Source organism: Eubalaena glacialis, chromosome 6, assembly GCF_028564815.1.
Source record: "Eubalaena glacialis isolate mEubGla1 chromosome 6, mEubGla1.1.hap2.+ XY, whole genome shotgun sequence".
NCBI classification, from domain to species: Eukaryota; Metazoa; Chordata; class Mammalia; order Artiodactyla; family Balaenidae; genus Eubalaena; species Eubalaena glacialis.
Genome location: NC_083721.1, coordinates 149,882,216 through 149,906,681, shown reverse-complemented (window position 1 = coordinate 149,906,681; position 24,466 = coordinate 149,882,216). Strand labels below are relative to the sequence as shown.

Below are 24,466 nucleotides of genomic sequence, written 5' to 3'. Positions count from 1 at the left end.
TGAGCAGGACCGTTAGGCATGCAGGCTTTGAAGGGCTGGGGCCTAAACACAGCTCCCCCAGTTAAGTGACCTTGGGCAAGCTGGGTAACCACTTCGAGCCTCTCCTTCCTCATCTGTAAAAGGGGAGTAACAATCGTAATGACATAAGTGTTAGCTGCTATAATCACTAAGTTTTATTCTATTTTTAAAGTCTGCACAGCATAGAACATGAAGCAGAAAGAAGCTAAACTAAGATTTGTACGGTAAGTCTAAAGAGTTGTCCAGAATATCATACATCAGGCTTCCCACTATTCCTTCATTATTTTGCATAAAGTGAATACCCAGAATATTGGACACATTCATATCATCTTACAGTATAATTACCAAAATTCGTTTCAAAGTCAAACATAAATTACTTAAGTTTTTGTGTATTTTGATTTCTTCGTATTATTGGTTTAGTTTCCTTTTAAGAGAATACCCACGTTATATCTGCCCTGAAACTCTGTCCCCTTAAGAATTTGAATGACACGTATAAATTTTGAATGACACGTGTAATTTTTTCTATAATGGTGAATAAGTGAAACAAAAATTTCCTAGAGACCTCTTTCTTAGCTGTTTCTTATTAGCTCAGTTGAAAAAAATCATGAGAACTACTCCTTCAGTAAGAAAACGTACCCTTCCGTATGAATTGATGTAATTTCTTATCAGTGCAACTCCAAACCTCATTTATTAGGATATGCTGGAATTACATTTCATTTTACAGGTCATTTCTATAACATAAAAAACAAATCAAAACAAGAGTTTTAGGAACTGAAGTTTCAAATACACACCTAAGAATGATTATATCACTAATCTGTTTATTAGCCTTATTACCTGTGTTTGGCCTACAGGTCCCCTTTTAGTCCAAATATTTCAGCTATCATAACTAAAAAGTATGGCAAAACTATTACTCCACAAAAGGGTCTACCGAATCAAGGAAACTAGAAAGCATGCTACGTAGTCCTATCACACAGATGTGGAGCTTCATGCTGCAGAGATCAATCTTTTAAATATCACAGGTAACAAAGCGGGGACTGGGGGGGAGATCCAGCAAGCTGCCCCCCAACCACCGAGGGTCCCACACTGCTTCCCCGAGCTCTCGTTTGCTGTTCCTGTTCTGCAGAAGTAGAAGCCAAACTCCTGATGGCTTCCGCACCAGCAGACCCAGGCCATCTGCACTTCAGCTGGAAGCCAGGCAAGCAGGCGACAGAGACAACTAAGGAGTTGTTTTTGTTGGCTACGGAGGCATTACAAAGTATTGACACTTTCACCCGACCAATATGTCAGGACAAGCAAGCCGAGCAGTTATACTTCCCCTCACAGGTTCAGACACAAATTGTGGTAGCATGTCTTTAATTTTTATAAAATTTCTAGATATAATAGATATAAGACATATAGATGTAATAGGTATGACAGATCTATTACATCCAGATGAAACAGAACTGCTATATAAAGAAACATCAGTGAATCTGTTCATAAGGCCAAAAAACCCCAAACAAACAGAAAAAACAAAAACCAAGGATATTTACAAAGAGTATCTCCGTAAGCTCCCTTTTTATGAGTTGGAAATTTTGTCTGAGTACAGGTCAGGCACGGTGGTAGATCACTCCTCTACTTAAAACTCTCAATGGCCTTCTACCGAAATCAGTAAGATCGGACCCCTGCCTACCTCATCTCCTACTACTCTTCACCCTCACTCATAATGTCCAGTCTTCTACTTGTTGTCTTCGGGCCTAAAAATGCCATTCTCATGGCTGGGTCCTTGTCATCACTCAGGGCCATCTCCCCCCAGTGGCATCACCAAGGCTCCCACCTGCCCTGTCACTCACTATGCCATTACTCTGTTTTAATTTCTTAGTATTAGTACCTGAAATCCCTTTTTTGTACATTTTTCCTTCCAGTTCCTTTGATATATAATTGGCATACAGCGCTGTGTAAGTTTAAGATGTACAGCATAATGATCTGACTTACACACATCATGAAATAACTATCACACAAGCTGAGTGAGCATCCACCATCTCATACGGACACAAAATTAAGGAAACAGAAAAAAGTTTCTTTCTTGTGATGAGAACTGTTTTGTACACTTTTAAAACTGTCCCTCCCTCCATATGAATGTAACCTCCACGAGAGCTTTTGCACTGCTCTATCTTGGGTACCTGGCACGACAGGAAATGCCCAATAAATGTGAGGACGAGCGACTGAATATGGCGAGGAGCAGCTGATTACGGCTGTGTCTTAAGTCAGAGGGCCACACAATGGAACACGCCAGGGCAGACACAGACCAAGGTACTGGCGGTGTTGTCAACGATCTGCATTGCTCAGCCTGGGTCACAGGGAGACAGGCAGGCGGCGAACACAGGTGGGGCAGGCAGGAGACGCCTCGCCCACCCCAGCTGAGTCACTGATAACCAAGCCAGGCCTCATACGCTTGCAAAACTAGTAATAAGACTGAACTGGAGCAAACAAAGATCTGTTATTATTACAGACAATTCTCATGATGCAAATCATGTGCTTTCAGTATGTTACATTATTTTAAAAACTCATTCAAGGAACATAATTACTAATCTACTGGGCCTGGTAAATACCTGTTGGGGAATGAATCATACTTTCAAAGTTTAGGCCAATAGCAATTCACATATATAGTCTGGATACACACAATCGTATCTCTTCCTCAATAAGTCAAGTGTCACAAACTATCTGTTTTCTGGCTCGAGTGAGTTATGTTCAGAATTAACCGAGAACACTTCGCCCAACTGGCTAACTGTTTTGTTCTGAAGGGACAGGGAGAGGAGGCAGCACAGCGGGGCACAAGGAGCCAGAGACGCCAGAGCGAACCGACAAAGACTGCAAGCAGAAAGGAGATGGCAAATTAAGCCTGCAGTAATGTCATTAGTATCGGAGAGTTGACTTAGCCCTTTCAACAACAAGACAGCATCTCTTCTCCTGCACTTCCAGGTCAAATGACAAGGAGTAAATGTTACCATCAGCAAACCTCACACTTCTCTAAGGGCCTGTCGGATCTCAGAGAAGCTTCAGAACTGGAGGGCCTTACTACCGGGCTGGGAAGTTTAATAAACCTTTGGAAAGCAATGAGAATTGGACTGCAACAAACCTCTAAATGTAGAAAGGTTTCAAGAACGGCCCTGGAAAAAGAAACAGACAAACACAGCACCAGTCATCTGTGGATGAAAATTCACTCAACTCATAGCAAACAGGACACAGAAACAGAGAGAGGGGGCATCCAATCCTCCAAGCTACAAAATTTCCATCATAACAATTAATTTGGGCTCCAAGACTTTAATAGCTTTTTAGGTTTTTTCTCATAGTCATGTGTTTTAACTTGCAGGTACTACAGTACAGAATTTCCTCCCAATATATCTAAATGCAAATAGTTACAGTAAAATACAGTAGAAGAAATCCTTACATCTACACAGAATCCAGCAGCATGGCCAGACAGAATGAAAGCCAATTTCAAATTTTGGTTCTAACAAGAATTGCGTCCTTAACATGTGGTTTACTTTAGTGATATGTGGTCCATATCACTTGGCAATGTCTACTATGTAATAAATACATTTTGGATGTGGAAACATCTCAGTATTCTGAGCTACAAAGAAGCAGCACTTTCTGGGGGGGCTGCCAATCTGAAGAATAAAGCTATGCATTGAGGACTTTCCTAAAGTTATTCAGAAAAAGGACCAAGACCAAAGCAGTATCATACACTATTAAGTAACAGAAGGCACTGCTATCTTTACTCCCAGTCTCTGCTCACACATCACTATAAATGCTTAACATACATTTACTGAACTATTTACTTAGGTTAGAGGAAAATTATCTTTCATGTTTATACAAAAAATCCTCCTGGGTGCTTGTTATAAAACAAATGTTTTCTTTCAGAGTCTTTGATGTACACCAATTCAACGATCTCCTTTTCTTTAGGATAAATGTGTTCTAGCAAAGTCTGCTAAGAGATAAAATTTTACAAAGCCAATCCCAATAAATTTCCTTAAAAAACTGAGATGTATTCCCATAAAGGAGGAAGGGTTATGAGTGGTGGTAGGAGAAATTTAAGTTATTTGGGGAGCAAAGCGCCATGTAGCCAAAAACACTTGCAGCTCCACAAGGTACCATTTGCTTTTCTCTGGCAGTACCTAATGCTTTTGTGATTCCAACGAATACTCTGAACTAGGAGAATGTCTCCCAATCCTGAAAATTTCTAAATTCTACGGTCAACACTCCCAGACCTCTGCTCTCACTTCTCCAGACAGCCTGAGTCACCCACTCACCCAAATGACACCATTTACTGGCTGCCCGCATCTCACCAGGTGGACCCAGCAACAGGACTCAAGTCTGAAGCTTCACGTCATACAAATAAAAACGGATTTCTCTGCGTCGTCAATTTTAACTCATAAATTTGTCAAAGTTGTTTGAATAGGAGAGATCATGAATAATTTCTCCTCCAAACACTTATTTGCTATAACGGCATACTAGAAAATAACCTCTAATTGTCTTAAGATGTGAAAGGTATCATTCATAACCCAAAGGACCCACCTTTGAACACAGCTAATGTCAATGAAGTGTAACGTATTTGTGACGCTAAAATGTAGTGCTTCGACTGACAACTTCTGTGATGTGACTAAAAAGACAGCAAGCAGGTCACTCAGGGTGCTGGTGCAGCGCTTCCCCCAACCTCACCCCCAAACCTGAACGGGAATCTGGCGTCCGGATTGTTCTACACAGCTGCTATTTAAACACACTGCTCTGATGGGAAGAACTAAGATAAACATTTGCACTGTGGGACACTCTCTCATATGAAACTATTAACCACATTCGGCAATAACTCTAGGTGTCTTGACGTCCCCTGGCTGACTGTGTGTAATTTACAATTACGTGCCTTGAGAACCAGTCTCTGAAAAGGGGATATCAATTATCAAGTTACACAGGACCGAGAGTGCCTGGGATAATCAGAAACAAATTAATAAAACGTGACGGGTAGATGATTGGAAAGATGATGCTTACATGATGCTTTAAGAGTTCCAGGTACAGTCAATGTACCTGGAATTATCCTATTTTGGTTAATGTACCAAAACATTAACATAACAGTCAATCTGAAAAGGATGAAAAAATACTGACTATGATGAATAACTCATGCTGTGTTAAAAGTAAACACGTAGGGCTTCCCTGGTGGCGCAGTGGTTAAGAATCCGCATGCCAATGCAGGGGACACAAGTTCGAGCCCTGGTCCGGGAAGATACCACATGCCGCGGAGCAACTAAGCCCGTGCGCCACAACTACTGAGTCTGCGCTCTAGAGCCCGTGAGCCACAACTGCTGAGCCCGTGTGCCACAACTACTGAAGCCCACGCACCTGGAGCCCGTGCTCCACAACAAGAAAAGCCACCCAATGAGAAGCCCGTGCACCGCAACGAAGAGTAGCCCCCGCTCGCCACAGCTAGAGAAAGCCCACGCACAGCAAGAGACCCAATGCAGCCAAAAATAAATACATAAATAATTAATTTTTTAAAAAAGTAAACACATATACGCACTCATTCTAGTGCATTCACAAGTGTGAAGAGCACAAAATATTGATGCAAATCAAAGCATGTAAAAAAGCTTAAGGATGGCACCAGCAATTTACTGATTTCCCAATTTATCCACTGCCTAGTATTTTCAAATGAGGTCCAGCAAAAGGGATTCATCAAGATATAATATATGAATCCTGCACTATTTACACATGGTATCCATACCACAATGTTAGCCGTAAAGATCACAAAGGCCTTGAATCCAGTAAAGCAGAACTTTTTCTGGTGGAGGGAGACAAAAGGAACCCCCCTCCAATCCTTTGAGAATTCACTGAAAATGACAGACCCCCCGCCTCAAAGAGAAATAATATACACAATGTTAAGAAATTCTACACTAGTGTAAAAACCTGGTAATACTGACTCACTTCCCTGATAAACACAATGAAATCTTCTACTTGGGAACAGGAACACAAACATCTTTTCCTTCTCAAATATCAGCCCCTCTGTTGGATCTGTCTTGTGAAGGTCACCAACCAATGTGAAGTCATAAAATCCAATGGGTACTTGCCGGTCTTCATGTTCTTCCACCTCAAGCAGGATTCCTTCAGAGTTGATCATCACTCTACCTCAAAACCCTTTCCACTCGCTGCTTTCTGGCCCCATGTTCTCTTGATTTTCCTCCTTTCTCTCAGCCTCCTTTGCTGGCTTCTCCTTCAGATTCTACAACCTCTAACTAAAGATCTCCAAGTCTTTATCCTGAGCCCTCTTCTCACTACACCTTTCCCCTCCAGGTGAGCTAGAGGTGTTCCCCAAACATTCAAGAGCCTCTATATACTGACGTCCCCCAAGTGTATACCTATCTCAAGTTTTAATGTGTCTTGAGTTCACGATATTCCTCTCAACTCCAATTACTTACAGCTAACGTCTACTTGACAACTTCATCTGGATGTGTCACTGGCATCTATCTCAAACCTAACATATCCAAGAAAACCTCATTTTCCTTTCCTGCTTCATCCCAACACACACACACACACACACACACACACACACACACACGCTTTATTCCAGTAAAACATCACTATCATCTATCTAGTTTCTAAAACCACAGAAACCTGGAGCCATTCTCAGTCCTCTCTCACCTGCCAAATGCAACCCATCAACAGGTCCAGGGGTTCTAAGCCCACCTCCACTGCCACTACCCTAGTCCCAACTACCATCACCAGCTGCCTGGAATAAAGCCACATCTTCTTTTCTGGTCACCTTTTCTCCAACTCGTGCCTTCCTCCCAGCTATTTTCCACATAGCAAGGAGGGTGGGGAAAGACTTTTAAATCGTTACTGAAATAACGTCACTTCCTTGCTTCCAAACCTTGAATGGCTTCCCACTGTTCTTAGAATGAAATGGTTTACAAGATCCCGCATCACGTGATTCCCGCAGCCCACAGCCTGTGTGTGTGCTTCCCTCTGGGATGTTCTTCCCAAGGATGTGTTCTGATTTTCACAAGGATATCTCCTTTCTTCTCATCTTTCAGGTCTTTGCCTAAATGTCTTTCTAAGCCTTCTCTAAGTAACCCCCTCCGCAATTTTTCTCTACCACCGCACTGTTAATTTCTCTCCTACCAGCCAATACAACCTGTACTTACTAACCCTCTAACTTGGTTAATGTCTGTACTGCCTACTAAAACTCAAGCTGCACAAGCCAGAAGCCAGGTCTGTGTAGTCACCCACAGAGCCTAGCACACAGAAGACACACCTTGGAGATACTGCAGGTTCAGATCCAGACCACCGCCATAAAGCAGATATCGCAACACAACGAGTCACACACACTGTCTGGCTTCCTAGAGCATATATAAGTTACGTTTACACTACACTGCAGTCTACGTGTGTAACAGCATCATGTCTAAAAAAGCCACGTACACACCCTAAACAATACTTTATTGCTAAAAAGTGCTATCATCACTTGACAATGCGGGGTTGTCACAATCTTCAATCTGTAAAAGCCGTGGTCTCCGTGAAGCGCAATAAAACGAGGTCTGCCTGCATTTGAAATGGATCCGGTCTCATTCACTCACACTACTGTCACGCTTCCACAGCACTGCTTCCTGATTATAACGCTGACTCCTCGAGCCGTACTCTCTCTAAAGCTTTCCTTTACGTCATTCCAAGCTGCTCCATCCATTGCTATCTGAAAATGTGCTTCAATGTCTTTTTCTATAGAACTTATTTTGGGTCCATCCCACATCAATTCTCCATCTATCAAGTTAAACTGATACAAACACCCAATTTCCTGGTCTTACACATAACGGTCATCATTTCAACGGTGGTCGACCCTACTGGGACCTCTCATTGACTATTACTATTTAAAATTTAGTACTGACACAGGTCACTATAGACAATCAGAGGTGACACCTGCAACAAATGCAATGCTGATGCTATGTAAGAGCTGGATAACACAGTCTCTTTATTCTGGCCTGGTCATGTTCCAGTTCACTTTGTCATGTTCAGGATCTTCAGAGAGCAGACAGAGGTCAGTTTTTGACTACTTTGTTAATTCAAGTATTAGGGAAGTGCTCCTTCAAGTGGCAAAACCCGGTGATAGCTTTCAGTTATGTCTAGCATATGAAAACTGTTGGCTTTGTAGGGCTTTCCTGACTGAGTGAGACATCACTCTGGCCTTCCACAAGTCTGTCATCTACGTAGTGTGGCGTGGACTCTACAAGCAATTCACTGTCACTCGCATATGTGTTTCAAGAAAGGAGCCGTTAGCACACAGCAGTTCCTGGATTACACTTCTCCAGCAAGGAGCCCTGATGAGTTTCTTAGCCTTTAGAGTAGGAAGTTTCCCAGAGGATTAGAAGCATATTCTGACACCAGTTACCAGGCCCTTTGTTTCACGTTACAGCATGACTGCATCAGAGAGGCTGGATAAGAATGGCCCCATTATGAAGCCCTGTCTCACTCCACTGATGATAGGGAATGTGTCAGATGTCTCAGGCGGTGCCAGCATCTCCGACATAACCCCCTCTGGAACAGCTCTGGGATGTGGGGAACGTCTCCGGGAAGCCCAATGTACTTAGCACCCCTAAACCCATGCTCATTTGTTGGCAAACAATAATCCTAAAAAGTCAAAACATGCAAATCCCGGGTACTGGCATTTTCTGTGTACATCTTCCCAATCTAGCCCGCAGCACCATCTTTCGTATCACACTGCAGTCCAGAGCTCCTCTGTGATTCCGGGAAGGTGAAAATTGCCAAAAGCGCTTGGGTGCCAACTTGGAAAGACTGCCAGCGACGGACAGCAGTAAAATGCAACAGCAATTTCCCCAGCTCTTGCCATTATCTTCTGAAGAGGGTAATGAGGACGTTCCATTAAATCATCAGACCCAAATTAGGTTTTTGTGTTTGTATTTTAATTTAACAAATATGTATTGTTGTTTATCCACTCTCTCGGACAATGTCGGGATGCAAAGACATAACCCCTGCTCTCAAGGAACTTCAAGTCTCCCGGGAAAGAACAAACCAAAGAACACTGGGGACAGATGTTGCTTTTCAAGTAGCTGGAGTGTTAGTCAAGGACCACGAAGGCTTCCAGTCCTCTAGAAACTGTCCCTCCATCATCAAGTTCAGGCCACCAGCCTTCCAAAATACACGCTCTCCACTTACAGCCTCAATTCTATTCTATCACCTTCTCTACAATCGTGTTCAAAAATCACTGCATTTCCCTCTCTCGCCTTTTCACTTTTTTCCTCTCAGTCTACACAGCATAACTTTAACCTTGACCTCCCCTAGGGCTCACAGCTCTCCTCCTACTTTACATCTTTTTTCTCCAGGTCCTCTCTGCTTTCCCATCCCTCGTCTGCAGCATCCTTCAGAGCACAAGTCTCAATTCTCCTCTTCCCTGGGCGACAGGGTGTACTTTATCACCCACTTTCAAATCTAATGTAGACACTCAAGGCCGGTTCCAGCCTCAACCCCCAGCCAGCCCACCTCAGACTCAACGCATGGAAACCTAAACACACGAGCGTCACGATGCCTGCATCTCACTTTCAAATGGTTCCGCGAAAATAAATATATGGAGATGGGATCGAGGCAAAGCAAACAAGGCGAAACGTTAATGGCTGATGTATCAGGGTGAAGGCTGCTGTTCCCTGCAGTATTCTTTCAACTCTTCTGTGGTTTGGAATTGTTCAAATTTAAAAAGTTGGGGGAAAAAAACAGGTAGGATCAGAATCAAAGACAGAAATCATGGTTCATGCCTTTTAGGGAGTTTATTTAATTTGTCTAATCTAAAAGTAAGCTAGGTAGACCTGCGAGTTCAATGACGGGATTCATAATAAGCTCAAATGTATAATCGAAACGCAAATATTTACCGAGGGCCTACTGAGGGGCTAAGCGTTGTACGTGGTCAACAAAGCACATCATTACACCTCGTCTACGTCTGCTAATGGCACCACCATCTTCCCCGACACCCAAAGACCCGACTCCTTTCAAGTCCTCCACATCTCAATCTAATTCTACTGCCGTCCACCTCTCTCCCCTCTCCACTTTGCTGGCCACCACCTGTCCCCAGCCCGGGCCCACCTGGCCTCCCACCTGGACTACTGCAGCAGGAGCTCCACGCAGCCCTTGCTCTGTCTCTGTCCAGATGCTCAGCTCTAACTGGATTACACTTCCAGCTCAAAAGGGTGTCGGCTATTCTCCAGTATCAGTAAAACACATTCAAGGCCCCCCGGTGACACTGAGGACGCACGTTTTATCCGTTGGTTCCCCCGCTCTTTCCCGTCCCTGGCCGCAGGTTGATTCCCTGTCGCCCAGCAGCACCCTCGTGCCTTTCCTCTGCGATGCCTTTGCTTGCGCTGGTCTCCCCCCACAGGTGTCCCTCCCTCTTCCCACCCACCTCTCGTCTCCTCCCCTGCTCCAGACACACCCCCCGCACCCGGGTCAGAGTAATACGTCACTCCTCTGAACCTTTAAAATATGTTATATGCATTTACTAATACTTTCCAAGTAACTTTCGCGTTTCCAAGTACAATCCAAAATCTGTACGGGCATTTCTCACCATGCTTACTAGACAATGAACTCCTTGAAGGCAGTGACTTTTCACATGTGACAGGCACTCATGGTCTGTGACAGGAACCTGACATTAGTATCTTGTACACGAATCCCGAAAAACTGAAGTGTTGCCTCCTAAACTATAAGCAATTTTCCCTCAAAATACCAGTAACATTTTAACAGCAGTATAGTCTTATTTTTTTTTTTTATTTTGGGAGTGGTAAAATATATAATATAAAATTTGCCATTTTTAACCATTTGAAAGTGTAAAATTCAGTGCCATTAATTACACTGACAACGTTGTGCAACGATCACCACTATCTGTTTGCAAAATTTCCATCACCCCAAACAGAAACTCTGTCCCCATTAAGAAATAACTACCCATTCTCCCCTCCCCCCCGCCCCCCGCCTCTGGAAACCTCTCATCTTTCTGTCTCTATGAATTTGCCTATTCTAGGTATTTCATGTAAGTGGAGTCATACAATATTTGTCCTTTTGTCTAGCTTATTTTCCCCAGTGTAGTATTTTCAAGTTCATTCATGGTATAGCATGTATCAGAACTTCATTCCATGGGACTTCCCCTGGTGGTCCCGTGGTTAAGACTCCGCGCTTCCGCTGCAGGGAGTGTGGGTCCAATCCCTGGTCAGGGAACCAAGATCCCCTGCATGCTGCGCGGCCAAAAAAAAAAAAAAAAAAATCATTCTTTTTAATGGCTGAATAATGTTGCAACGTGTGTACAGACCACATTTTGTTTATCCACTCATCTGTCGACAGACACTTGGTTGACTTGGCTGTTTCCACTTTTGGGCTACTATGAGCAGCTAGGAACACTGACTCAACATTTGTCTGAGTCCCTGTTTTCAATCCTTTTGGGACTACACCTAGGAGTAGAATGCTGGGTCATACAGTAATTTTTTTTTTTTTTTGGCCGCGCCTCTCGGCATGCGGGACCTTAGCTCCCCGACCAGGGATGGAACCCAGTCCCCTGCGGTGGAAGCGCGGAGTCCGAACCACTGGACCGCCAAGGAAGTCCCCCTACGGTAATTCTTTTCCACTTCATGGGAAGCAGCAGCAGTACAGTTTTACAATCCACACACGTGGTCATTCGGTAAAGCACAACCGCCACAAGAGTTCCTAGTCATCTAGGAAGCAATTCACTTTTAGGCAGATTTCCTTCCTTCCTACCCACTCGGGCCCCAGGTGATGATCTAATTTCAGGAACCTGACCCTGGTTTGGGTGCCACTTTGATTTGTTGACACTCCAGTCTCCCAGTTCTCACTATTCTTCCACACTACCTTTTTTGCACACAAAGGGAAGCACACTGTAGTAGTAACTCTCCAAATGACAATTATGATGATACTAACCATCATTCAGATGTTGGAAGCCACACTGATATCCTTAAGGCATTAGCAGATGAACGAAAGATACATAAAAGGAAGGATATTTTTCAGCAGGTAAGATGATACAGGGTTTTGTACAGGATGACTTCTGTTCAACCCACTTCTTAAACCCAAACAAGCATACAAAACATGCTAAACTTGGACAAGATGTATAAGCCTTTACTGTTGTGAGAAAAGGATCATCTCTTTTCACTCCAAGGTTAGCAGCCTGGGATTTCTAAATTGACATCTCATGATTATTACCACCAATGCCAGGAGATTTTATAAAACCACAAAATACGACAATGTAAATTCACAGAAACGACCTGTGCTAACGTGGAGCATCTCTGTGCAAGGGGCAGGATCAGAAGAGGTCATGAGGGGGATCCTTCCACTTTTTACTCCACAACTTCTGCATTTCAGCTTTTCAAAAACACACATTCTTATACCATAATTGTGTAATGGCCTAAAATTTTATTTAAAATACAAGCAATAAAAGGCAATGTTAGGAAAAAAGATGAGCTATTAAAAGGAGCTAAATGGGCAGTTCCAACAATGTCACCATCTAACACAATCAGAAAACTCTAATCTCATTTGAACTTTACAATGCTATGAGGTAGGCCAGCCAGGTAGTCGGCCCTTTTAATAAATGAGGAAAAGAAGATTGAGAAAAAGCTTCTTAGACAACTGCTTGACATTTTTTTTTAATGCTCTTCATGTGAGCCTTCCTTTACATCATCTTCAACAATGGGCGATTTAGCTGTAAAACTTTAAAACCAACTATATCTGATTACATTCTAGTTCTCCCCCCAAAATAAAAAGCATTGACTTAGTTAGGTTTATATATTTAGGAAACAGAAAAATAATGGTCAAAATGTAATCAAGTCATATAAAAGGAAATCTTACTTTTACTATTCTCCACCATGCTTGAAGTGTTTAATGACTTCTCGAAGACACTTTGTCCTAAATAGAACCCCCTCCCAATCTTAATTTTTAGGTTTCGAGGCACTAAGTGAGCATTTACTCATAATTCCAATATATCTATTAAGTGAAATCTGAAGTTTAAAGGACTTGGGCAAAATGTGTCATTTATTATGTGCAGACATACTGCCTACAGACATTTATGGCTACAGGTTAGTTACACAGCTACAACTAGTCAATTAAGCAAGCTTCAGCCCCAGGCTATAAATAATAGCTACAAAACTGACTGTAGTGGCCCAGAGTTCACCAGCTATCTAAACGGCATAATTTTACAATCCAATGCTGTAGGAAATCATTACAGTAATTAAGACAGCATTTTTTCCTAAATGATTAAGAGCCAAAATGCAGGGAAAAAAGCCTAACAACCAAAAACATGGTACATGAGTTGAGAGACTATTACATCTGTACATATAAATATAACCAAACAGTCCAGAGATACCAAGGAATGTGACTTAAATGGCAATATACAGCAACTTTTAAAATTCACTTAAAATACTTCTGACCTCGTCATTGAATATGTTCTACATTTTGTTCTAAAAAAATCTACTCGACATAATATAAAACACTGAGGATTTAACTTGATGTGCTCATACATTATAACTTTTTTAGAAATTGCGTTTCACACAAGTTTTAAAGTTCAGTAACTTCGAATTCAAATATTTTTGCCAAGTGCTAAAATTACTGAACACATCCAGTACACCTTCAGGAGAAGGCACTCTCCCATTGATTTGCAACAATCAATGGTTTATTGAGAAGTTCCTATGTGTCCACTGCTGTATTTTAATAAAGTAATGTGTTTAAATTTAAAACCACACACTGAATACTGACTGAAGAAAGGCGGTTCTACAAAAGCTTAGTGTATAAAACACGTTAATTGAAAGCTAATTATTTAACTCATTCAAAATATAATTTACAACTGGTGAAATTACAACTTCATAAGAACCAAGCTTTCATGTGGAATAACATTAAGTATAAAAAAAAATGCATACATTCAATAGATCACTTAATTCACACATTTTAATCGGAAGCTAACTTCAAAAAGTATCCGCAAATTATCCATTTCCATCTGAAACAATGTACATTAAAACAGTAAATAATTCCATCCTATAAGGTACCAACACAAAACCAAACTCATCTAAGTCAGCTGAATATCAGGGTTACTGCATAACATTCTGTCAGTAACACTAACTAGTAAGCCAACCAAAAGTAGAAATTGCAGTTCATATTACTTAAGCAGCCCTACTGAAGGATGTCTTCAGAAAATAAAGCAGTTTTTACTTTTAAAGGTCTACATAACACACGTTTCTCTCGCAAAATAAAAATGCCTGGTGTTCTCTCTGAAATCAGAGATATTTTTTCAAAATGTTTTAAGTATGTCGAAGTTTGTCTCTCCCCCCGACCCAATATCCATCCAGTTTGGTGCTTCGCCTGACCCACAGGTGATGTGCAGAGGTTTCACCTTGAAGGCGTAATTAGGAGGGTTTTCCAAGGATAAGAAGTTCTACATGTTCAGCAGCACAAATCTCTCACATGTGAACTCAGCTAAAATGGTATGAAATAAAAGTGTATTTACCCGATTTTTTAAAAAGTGATTAATTCCATGAAAACCTTCAAATTGTTTACAATTTTAAATTTCATTGCACTTACGAGAAAGCCATTTATGCCTTGATACGTGTTACAAGTTTTGAAACCATGCTTTAAAACCTTGATAACTTGACAGCTAAAGCTGTCTGAACTCACAAGAGACACATGGAAGAGACGTCATACCAGACAGGGGCAATAAGTACACAGCACAGATCTACCACGGGGAAAGCCCATGGATTCAACACAACCAACCAAGGGAAGCTCCAGGCCTCCATCGGAACAACGATGCCACTAAAATGAAAAACGAAACCATCCCAGCCCTAAGCCTGACCCATTTCTCCACTGTTCAGGACAACAGTCTGAAAAGATTCTTAACAGCCATGAGAGAAATCCTCCAGAACGATTAACTGGTTACAAACTATAGTTTAAGAGCATTTCAAACTCAAAATGACTTACTTTCCTTACAATACAGGGACAAAATTTTACTAAAGAACATCCCACACCTGACCAACATTAAGAACATGTTACCAAAATGGCAGTATTAAAGCTTCCATTTACTCCATTAACCATAGTTTAGAAAGTACAGTGTTCATAAGCAAAATATTCCATTTCGCTTTTCAATATTCCTGATTATTTCCACAGGCTCCCTTTAAATTCTATGTAAAGACACTGAATATTTTCTTGTGGGTAACAAATTGTTCCTCTACCTCTACAAGTTTAGGACACTTCTGAAATCTCACATCCCATTCCAATAACAATCCTGAGAACTGAGAATTAGATTAACTGTTATACTTAATTTTTAAACTATAAGAGTAATAGAATGGAACAATTAATCTCTCTCAAATGGCTCTGTTGTAATATAAGTCCCTCCTCACTTCACTGTTGATTTAGTAAAATCATCCAGTCTTCCACCTTGACTCAACAGTAACCAAATGGCTATTTTAAATAAAATCAAGTCATCACCAAATCCTTCAAAAGCTGGTATCAAATTGTTTTGAAACCGAAACACACATTATGTATACAGTCTGAGTAAAGCAATTTCGAGGAAAAATATCCCCATGGAAGAGTTTAAATCTATATAACAATTTAAAGCAAAACCTTTTTATCAAGCCACAAATTATGTCCTGAATAGGTCTACCCAAAGTCCAACAAAATTTATAGAAGTTTGAGGATCCAGTGCTTGATTTAACTCTATGCTCTATCAGCTTAGTAGAGAGCATGAATAACAGACTAAGACAGCAAAGCAATTTTCTAAACTAAAATGTACCTAAGCATCTAAAAGGTTTTACATCATCCTTAACGACCTATCAAAGATCCCCGACCAGGCGATCATACATCTTTGAATTCACTTTACACATACGTACAAGGGTCCACTCCAAATAAATCCACCACCTCTCTTCGACATGAGACTGCATGGTCAGACGCTCATCAAAACGTTATACTCAGGTTATTCAATTTCAGCTGTTAACTTGATGTCAGCACCCAAACAAGCATTAACCAAAGAACAGAAGCAGAAGTTTATAATGACAAGAAGAAAAAACCTAAAAGTTTAAACAGAAAAAAAGAAAAAAAATGTAAAGGGAGCTCACCTGCAGTTGGGTGGAGGATCTAAAGTGATGTCCGCCAGCTCCTTCTGAATCCTGGAGACAGGAAGCGAGGGGGGGAGAGAGAATCAGGAGTGGGCGGCCGCCCGCAGGGCAGACAACCCCCCCACCCCACCCCGCGCCGCGGCCCGAGCTGCCGGGGAGCAGGACCTGCACCCCGCGAGGAAAGAACGGGCCCCACCCGGGCGGGAGCCCCGGCCTCCGTCCCCTCCACCGCCCTGGGTTCGAATCCCGCCTCACGCACTACGGCAGGGCTATTTCTCACCAATTTCCACTTAGGAAATCGTTTTGAAGCTCCTCACTCGCAGCTAATTTCCGGAATTGTATCACAATATGTTTGGCGAGGGGGGGGGGAGAGAGCTCGTCCCCACCACCACCCCGGAGCCCGCGGTCGCCCCCCAACCCAGCACCTCGGGTTCCCTCCCCCCACAGAGCGACACCCCGACCCGGGCCGCCGGGCACCTCGGGTGCTCCCAGCCCGCAGAGCGCCCCGTCCAGGCCGTCCGGCACCTCGGGTGGTTCCGCCCCCCCTACAGAGCGGCCCCCCCAAGCCGTCCGGCACCTCGGGTGCTCCCTCCACCCGCAGAGCGCACCCCCCCGGCCGTCCGGCACCTCGGGTGCTTCCCCCTCCCCCCAGAGCGCCCCCCCAGGCCGCCGGGATCTCGGGTGCTTCCCCCTCCCCCCAGAACGCCCCCCCCAGGCCGCCGGGCACCTCGGGTGCTCCCCCTCCCCCCAGAGCGCCCCCGCACCTCGGGTTCCCTCCCCCCACAGAGCGCCCCCCCAGGCCGCCCGCGTCCCCGGGGACGAAGCCAACATGGCCGCTCCCGGCGAGGCCCCGCGGGCGCTGGCTGACCAGCCGCCGCCGTCGGGCTGGGGGCGGCGCGGGCCGCACGGCGGACCCCGGTGGGCCGCCCCGCCCCCGCCGGCGGCCCCGCCCCCCTGCCCGAGCGCTCGCCGGCCGCGGACGAAGCCTCGGGCCAGGTTGGGGATCCCCAGCTAGCCCGCCGCCTCCCGCCCGGACACCCCGGCCCGCGGCCCGCACAGGTGCGCCGGCCGCCCGCACCGCCCGCCCTCTCGGCTCACCTGCCCGGCCCTGCTCTAGCCCGGACACCCTCTCACTTCTCTGGGGCCTGCACCCCACACCGGCTCAGAACCCGGGACCCCCACCCAGTTTCCCTTCTCCGCAGCGGCCCGCGACTCCACAAACAGCCCATCCCCCACCCCTAGGCCGACGCCACCCGGCAGTTCACACCGAGCCATGGCCTTTGTCTTCAGCTTACCTAGGCGCTTCGAGCATCAATTCCTACGACAAAGTTTGAGGCCTTTAAGCCTTCTCCACCTTCTAAACGGAGCCTTCTATTTTTATAACCTTTCCTGCTCCTATCATATAAAGCCCTAAAGAGCTACGTTACAACTTAAAAATCTCACTGAGGCAGCACAGTAGTAAAAAACTAACACACACACACACACACACACATACATACATACAATCGCAATGGATGCTTTTCTCTTCCCAGAGGTTTTCTGAAGGTAGAAAGACAGGCTGGCTAGGTGCAATGGGGAATATCGGTTTTAGAAGACACTGTTCTGTCCATTTATAAGTAAAGAGAAATTTACTTCTGATTGGGGTGCTGATTAGGGAAGTTCTTTCAACTTTCCTATTGAAGGATATTTCCTGTCCCCTACAAATTCTGGTGAACTTTACAAAGGGCTTTGCTCACTATCTCTGATACCTACTTAGCTGTGTCCTGCTCAATTCTATTGCTATCAATTATCATTTCAGTTCGGAGACCTTGGCATCCCCGCTGTTTGACTCATTATTGGATGTCAGACTAAAAGTTTGGAACCCTGGCTTCCTGATTCTTTACCTGCATCTACTAGAATGACTGGATATGTTAAGACCTATGTACACGGGCCAAAATAACCTCCCCCTGAGCACAACTTTTATAAAAACACACACTGACTTCACTTCTCCTTGTCAACAACCTCTCCTATAAAATATTCACTGAAAAGGTAGCTGCTTCTTTAATACCTAAAAAGTATAATGCCAGACAGCTTTGTCCACTTCATCTCTACAACCAACACCCGCACCATTTCTAGAGTACTGGTAAAAGATTCGTAAGAGTAAGCCACACATATGCTCCAGAGTCATTCTTGTCCAGACCACCCTTGATGGGGGCTTTTCCTTTACGCGTGGACTCAAAACCAACATGCCGTTTCCAACATGCAGTTAAGTAACCTTCCGTCTGCCAATTCAGGTTTCTCTTTCATTCTATCTCCTGGTGTATGTGCCTTTTCCAATTCTATGGGCAACACCTACCTTCCAAATCAACCCATTTCCCACAGCAGCATCTGTAGGGTCCCACTACCATCACTTTTCCCCTTATTCTTTCCTGGATACACTGTCCCTCTCCACTTTTTTACCTTTACCATTAACCATAGCCCTGCTCTGCACTAACAGCCACTCTCTCAGCAAGATTCCCACGGAGCTAAAGCTGATGTTAACTTTATAGATAAAACTACCGTTGGTAGCTTCCCACCTTTCATTTGTTTTACACCCACCATCTCTTTCTCAAGCATTTCCAAATGAGTTTTTAACCTCCTTAGCGTGTATGGACGAATTGTGTCTAATGAAAAAAATCCCCTCTGTAATTTGCTGACACAAAGCAGACTATTTTATATTTGATGCCTGTGCCTTTATCCCCAAATATATTTATGTACACCAGGGATATGCAACAAAATATGAAAATACTAATGACCTAAAGCACATATTCTACCTTTATTTTAGGTCAGGCCAAAAGCTGCCCCAGCTTGGACAAGGGAGCCCAGAAGCTGGGGCGAGGTGGGGGGGGAGGTGACTAAGGAAAGCCCCATCCAAAGTGGGCAGGGTAGAAGCCAAAATTCTGGGGGAACACCAGCACAGGGCTAATCAAGGAGAGCCAGTCAGGACTCCTGGGAAGCTGAGACGCAATCAAACTAACCCTCTGAAAATGAGAACAATCTTGCCAAGACATCTTGCCACTTAACTCTACACCTCTACGCTGTTTACAATAAGCTGAAGGCATTCCTTCTTCCTCCTATGGTCAGGTCACCAAAGCACTTTACCAACTTTCCAAATTTCAAGTCAGGGAGAATGACAGGACAAACTTTCAAACTCTGAGAGTTTTGGCCCACTACTCAGTGGAGAGATCTAAAGCCTCATGTTCCATTTTATTTTACATTCTTTAAGACAGATATCTCTCTCTAACCTACCATTTGGATTCCTTACTATCTTTCTGGTTTGCCACTTTAAAGTTTAATGACTGTACACCTGACAGCAGAAGGATTTATGAAAAGGTATGAGAGTTCCCAGGAATCTGCTAGAGATTACTTTAAGGGTCATGGGATCAGAGGATACTGCTACTGAAAAAACATGAAGGTAAAAAGCTTCTTCCAGAGACGTAAGAGGAAGAGAGGAAAGATAAAGAGCCTCTGCTTGAATTCATCTTGAAAACAAAAACCAAAAAACAACTGTACAGCCAAAGAGAAGAGAAAATAGCACGAAAAAAATTTGAGTTCCCCTGAAATTCGGTAAACTGAAGTTCTGAACGAGAACAACGAAAAATCCCCAAAATAGCCTAAATAACCATTTTACATCATTTATTGATTCATCCACTTGCCTCAACTCTCTAAATCAGAAACATCTCTTTAAATTCCATCCGAAAACATCTATCTCCACCTATTACATGTTTCACTCTGCTAACGTGAGTTATTCCTTATGCAATTTGTGATGAAAGCTCTATTCAAAACAGATCATATGTGCAACAGGTGAGAAGGAAGTAAGATGGTAACAGAATTGGCTGTGATAGAGCTGTACAGGCAGGTATTAGTAATTAAGTGGGATGCCAGCCTTGGGGAGGGTCACAGATTAGTGATTATAATAAGACAAGTCATCAGATTTGGGGGTCACTAATAATACTAACAAGGATTCTTACAAACTGCAGCAAGATGTGGGAAAGGCAAGCCACAACAGCTGCATGTGGACCATGATTAAAAGAGAAAACAGAAGAAGCAACAGAGAAAAACCATCAGGGCTTCCAAGGCCCTCTTTTTCCTTTTTAAAAACACATAACCCATAGGGAGCGTTTAAGCTACCCTCCTTGGAGGCAGACCAAATGCAGCAAGAGGCAGTCCGTTCGGGAAATAGGAAGCCTGCTGGGGTTGGGGGGTGGGGTACGGTACCTCTTGGCGCTGGTGGAGAGGAGTTTGGAGTTTTTGCTCATGCTGACTTTACTCTCCTTCTTCTTGGGGGTGTTTGTTTCTTTCTCGGTTTGCTGGTTGGAGGACGAAGATGAGGAGGAGCTGGTGCTGGCCCTCGAATCGTCATCCGACATAGCGAACCCCCCACCCCACCCCGAAAACAGCCCCTGCAGGGGGAGGGAAACAAAACAGAAAAACACAAACCATGCAGCCAGTGTACAGAAGGAACTCGGGCGCTGTCAGGAGGGCTGTGGTCCGGGGTGCACCCGGCCGCCCACCACCCTCCACTCGCTTTCCAAAGTCTTCAGGCCCTTCACGGCTTTTGCAAATCGGACGCTGCTTGTTTATCTCTGGCCCCAAGTGGGGGACGCGGTGGGAAAACGGTCGGGGGCGCAGCGAGCAGCCCCTCCCTCGCCCCCCGGGGCTCCCCTCGGGGCAGGGAGGGGAGCAGCCGGCCGGGCGGGGGCGCGGGGCGCCCGGCCGAAGCGGGCAGGGAAGGTCCCGGCGGCCGGGCGGCCGGCCGGCCTCGGGCTGTTTTTTCGGCGGCTTTCCGGGGGTCGCGGGGGACCGGGGGGCCGGGAGCGGAGTTTGGCGAGGTCGGGAAGAGAGGAGGGCGGAGAGGAAGCCGAAAGGGGGGGGGGACGGAGACGGGGAGCGGGTGCCCGGGTGGGGGAAGGGAGAGGCCAGCGGGGGGGCCGAGGCGGCGAGGCCCGAGGCCCCCGCCGCGCCCCGACGCCCCTCCGCCGTCCGGCTCGGGGCTGCGCGGCCGGGGCGGGGGTCCCGAGTACACGCCCGATGGGCACCCCCGGTGGGGGGGCGGGGGGACTCGGCCTCCTCGGCGGAGGAATAACAATGAGCCCGTCCGCCCCGGAGGGGTTAATCCCCGCGGGCCCCCGCCCCGGGGGAAAACGGGGCTCCCCCGCCTCCCCTCCCCCGCTCCCGGCCCCCTCGGCGGCCAGCGGGGGGCTCCCGGGGCAGCGCTGACAGTTCGAGCCTCGGCGCCCCCCCGCCCCCGACGCGGGCTGCCCCCGCACCCCACGCGGCCCGGGGGTCCCTGCCCATCCCCCGCGGGCGGGCCCGGCCCCTCTCCGGCCCCCCGGCCCCGTGCCCGGCGGCGAGGGGTGTCCCCGAGGCCCGGCGGCGCGGCCGGGGGGCGGCGGGCGGCGGGGGGGATCCCCGTACCTCTCTTTGTGTCTGGCTGCTCCGTGCCGCCTCGGCGGCTGCTGCTGCGGCTGCGGCTGGGCCTGGCCACTCGTGTCTCTCTCTCGCTGGGAGAGAAGCGGAAGTGCAGCAACAGCAACTATTAAACAGGCAATGGCTTCCCCCAGCCACACACGCTCGCACTCCTCCTCCTCCTCCTCCTCCTCCCGCCCCTCCCCCACCGGCCCGGTCCCACCCACCCGCGCTCCCCGCCCCCTGGACACCTCCGGGGGGTCGCGAGCCGCGCTCGGGGGGCCCCGGGGCAGCCCGGCGCCCTCACCACCCGGGACGCCGAGCCAGGGGGCGAGGGCTGTGAATTTCCTCTCAAGTGGTCTGGGGACCCCCGGCTCCTGGGCTGGAGCGGGGGCGCCGGGAACTGTATGGAATAGGGCAATCACGAGAGGCAGTTCTTCCCAAAAGGGCTTCTGGAAGGGGCGGGGATGGCAAATTGGTTAAAAAAAAAAAAAGATGGTAATCTGGTGGCCAGAACTTTGGACTAGGGAATGCCCGGGAACTCCTCTAAAAAAGTGATCAGCTTGAGGGGGAAATTAGAAATCCTGCAACAGGGTTTCCTGTGGGCTGAGCCTGGCTTCTCCCTCTGGCGATTTACCTTCCAGGAGCAGAGGTCGGTTTAGGCACGCCTGTGAGAAAATCCCAAGACAGGAGTTTTCTGCTCAGACACGTGCAATTTTACGATTGTGGATTCTTCCAGTCACTTTTTATAGAAAGAGGTGGTGTTTTATAAAAGGGATACAAAGGATTTCGTGACAGGTAAAACCAACCGACGTGTGACAGCTTCACAAATGCGAGAAATCAATGGGAATAAACCCTATACTACTGAAGGAGACTGGATTTAGAATTTTTGGTGTCGGAAATTGGATTAAAGTTTGGGGGCCTGCTGTACCTTATGCAGCGGCGATATAAATGCTATTCAAATAATCATAATATTTCTATAATAGTCCTCCTAATTCTTCTGAATTGTTCCTTATTTAGTATTTTTACAGAGATTGATTTTTTTTAAGATTAAGCCATCAAATTACAATTTAGTTTCTCACTTATCGGTCATTTCAGTTGAAGGAAATTGAAGAGATAGGTGCGGTGTCACACATACTAGGTCTGGTGCTTTCAGCAACTGTCCAGTCAGATTTCCATGGGCCACTCTAAATTGTCTCATTCAAATTGCCATCCTTTTCCATGGCAACAGTGTGGCTTCAGTTACCACAGGACAACACAAGCTATAAAGCCCGTGGCATATCCACTAAGCAGGAAAAACGAGCGTTCTTACTACCACCCACCTCAACCCCTTCTAGCCCTCAACAGGAAACTCCAACTTTATTAAGACTCAAAGTAATTGTGCAGACTTCTTGCTCAATCCTTACCAGGAAAGATGTATCTACCAAGAACTGTCGTAGAATCAAGGGGTCCAAAAGCTGAGAAAAACCCGTATAGGTCATCGTTTCAGCCTCCTACCTCGGAGCAGTTCCTCGGTCACTCAAATGCCTAGAAATTTTGAAAAGATCCCAGGCGTGTGTTTGGTTTCAGGAGTCTTGGTAGAGGATATAAAAATAATAACATTCTCTGCTGTATGTTATTTGAAAACAACGCCCCCAAATCTCCTTAAAACCAGGTTGTATACTTTTTGTACTTCTGATGAAAAAAAACATATAAATTCGAGAGAAAACAATGAGCAAACATGAAACAAACTCAGTTGGGATGAAAAAAATAATCTGAAGACAGTTATTAAAACTGAGACTTCCTCTTACGAAAATTTTGGGTTCCTGATACTTTAAAATACATGTCCACACTGTGAGTACAACCAGTAAAAACTCATATATGTATCAAGACGAGAGCTGGCAGAGAATACAGGAGAAGAAGAAGTTTGATTTGCTGATGTGGCTGGGACGGTGGGTGAATTTTTTCTTTAATTTCGGTTGGCATAAATCGTATATTTGGATACTAACTATAATAATATTTTTTTAAAAAACTGAACGTAGTATTTTGTGTTGCATTGTTGATGCTTGGATGAGACTGGTCCCTGGGGAAATAAATCATGTAATGGAAGGGCCCCTCCTCTATAGGGAAGCGCTTTCCCAAGCTAGTCTGGAGGGACACTAGCTCTCTTTTGTGTACTAGTCTTTCTTATCTCTAACCCTGGTTAGTGCTTTATGGTTCGGGAATGACCTGCCGAGGGGGAATGACAACCTCAAAATGTTTAGAAAAGAATCCGCTGCTCTCGAAAGACTATTCTTTATATTCAGATTATTTTACATATACAGTTGTCTCCGTCATAAAAAAATAATAATTCATTTGTAATCTTCTAACTCTCTACTTATTAGCTGCAAGGCCTAAGGAGATAAATTGACCTCTCTAAGCCTCCCTTTCCTCAGCTATGAAGGGCAATACCTGCGCTGTACTCACTGGTTGGTTGTAAGAAGGATCAAATGTGTATCTATAGTAAAAGTGGTTTATTAACTTTTACTCAGAGTATTAATAATCCCACCCTTATTTTACTTCTCAGGAATTTTGTTAGGACACGGGGTCTTTATGACTTAGAATTGATGACAATATAGGAAACTTTCTAAGAGAAAGATGGGGTCGAGGAATCACAGGATTTTATTTCCAGGAAGGGGCCTAAGATAGCTTTGTTCAAACTCCTCATGTTGCAGATGAAGAAATTAAGGCAAAGGAAGCCACCGTGTCTTGTCCAAGGTCAAGCAGTAAGTCAGTGGCGGAATTGTGACTGTGGCCCATGATGATTTTGCCAGTCCTGGCAATGTTGGGGGGTGGGGGGTGGGGGTGGAAAGAGTCTCAATTACACTGAAGAACAATATATTAAATATAAAAGAATTCTGATAATATTTTAAAGAACATATTAACAATCAAGACAG

At 45.2% G+C, this 24,466-nt stretch overlaps 1 protein-coding gene across 1 annotated transcript in view; it reads right to left on the bottom strand.

The window, feature by feature from the left end:
• Positions 1-21,718, bottom strand: part of UBE2E1 (ubiquitin conjugating enzyme E2 E1) — a 74,428-nt gene extending 52,710 nt beyond the window's left edge. The window contains exons 1-3 of the mRNA XM_061193718.1: positions 21,561-21,718; positions 20,361-20,545; positions 16,125-16,175 (exon numbers count right to left, since the gene is read on the bottom strand). Of these exons, the coding sequence (XP_061049701.1) occupies positions 16,125-16,175; positions 20,361-20,512 (203 nt within the window). The 5' untranslated portion in view covers positions 20,513-20,545; positions 21,561-21,718. The remainder of the gene's footprint in view (positions 1-16,124; positions 16,176-20,360; positions 20,546-21,560) is intronic.
• Positions 21,719-24,466: the final 2,748 nt, after the last annotated feature.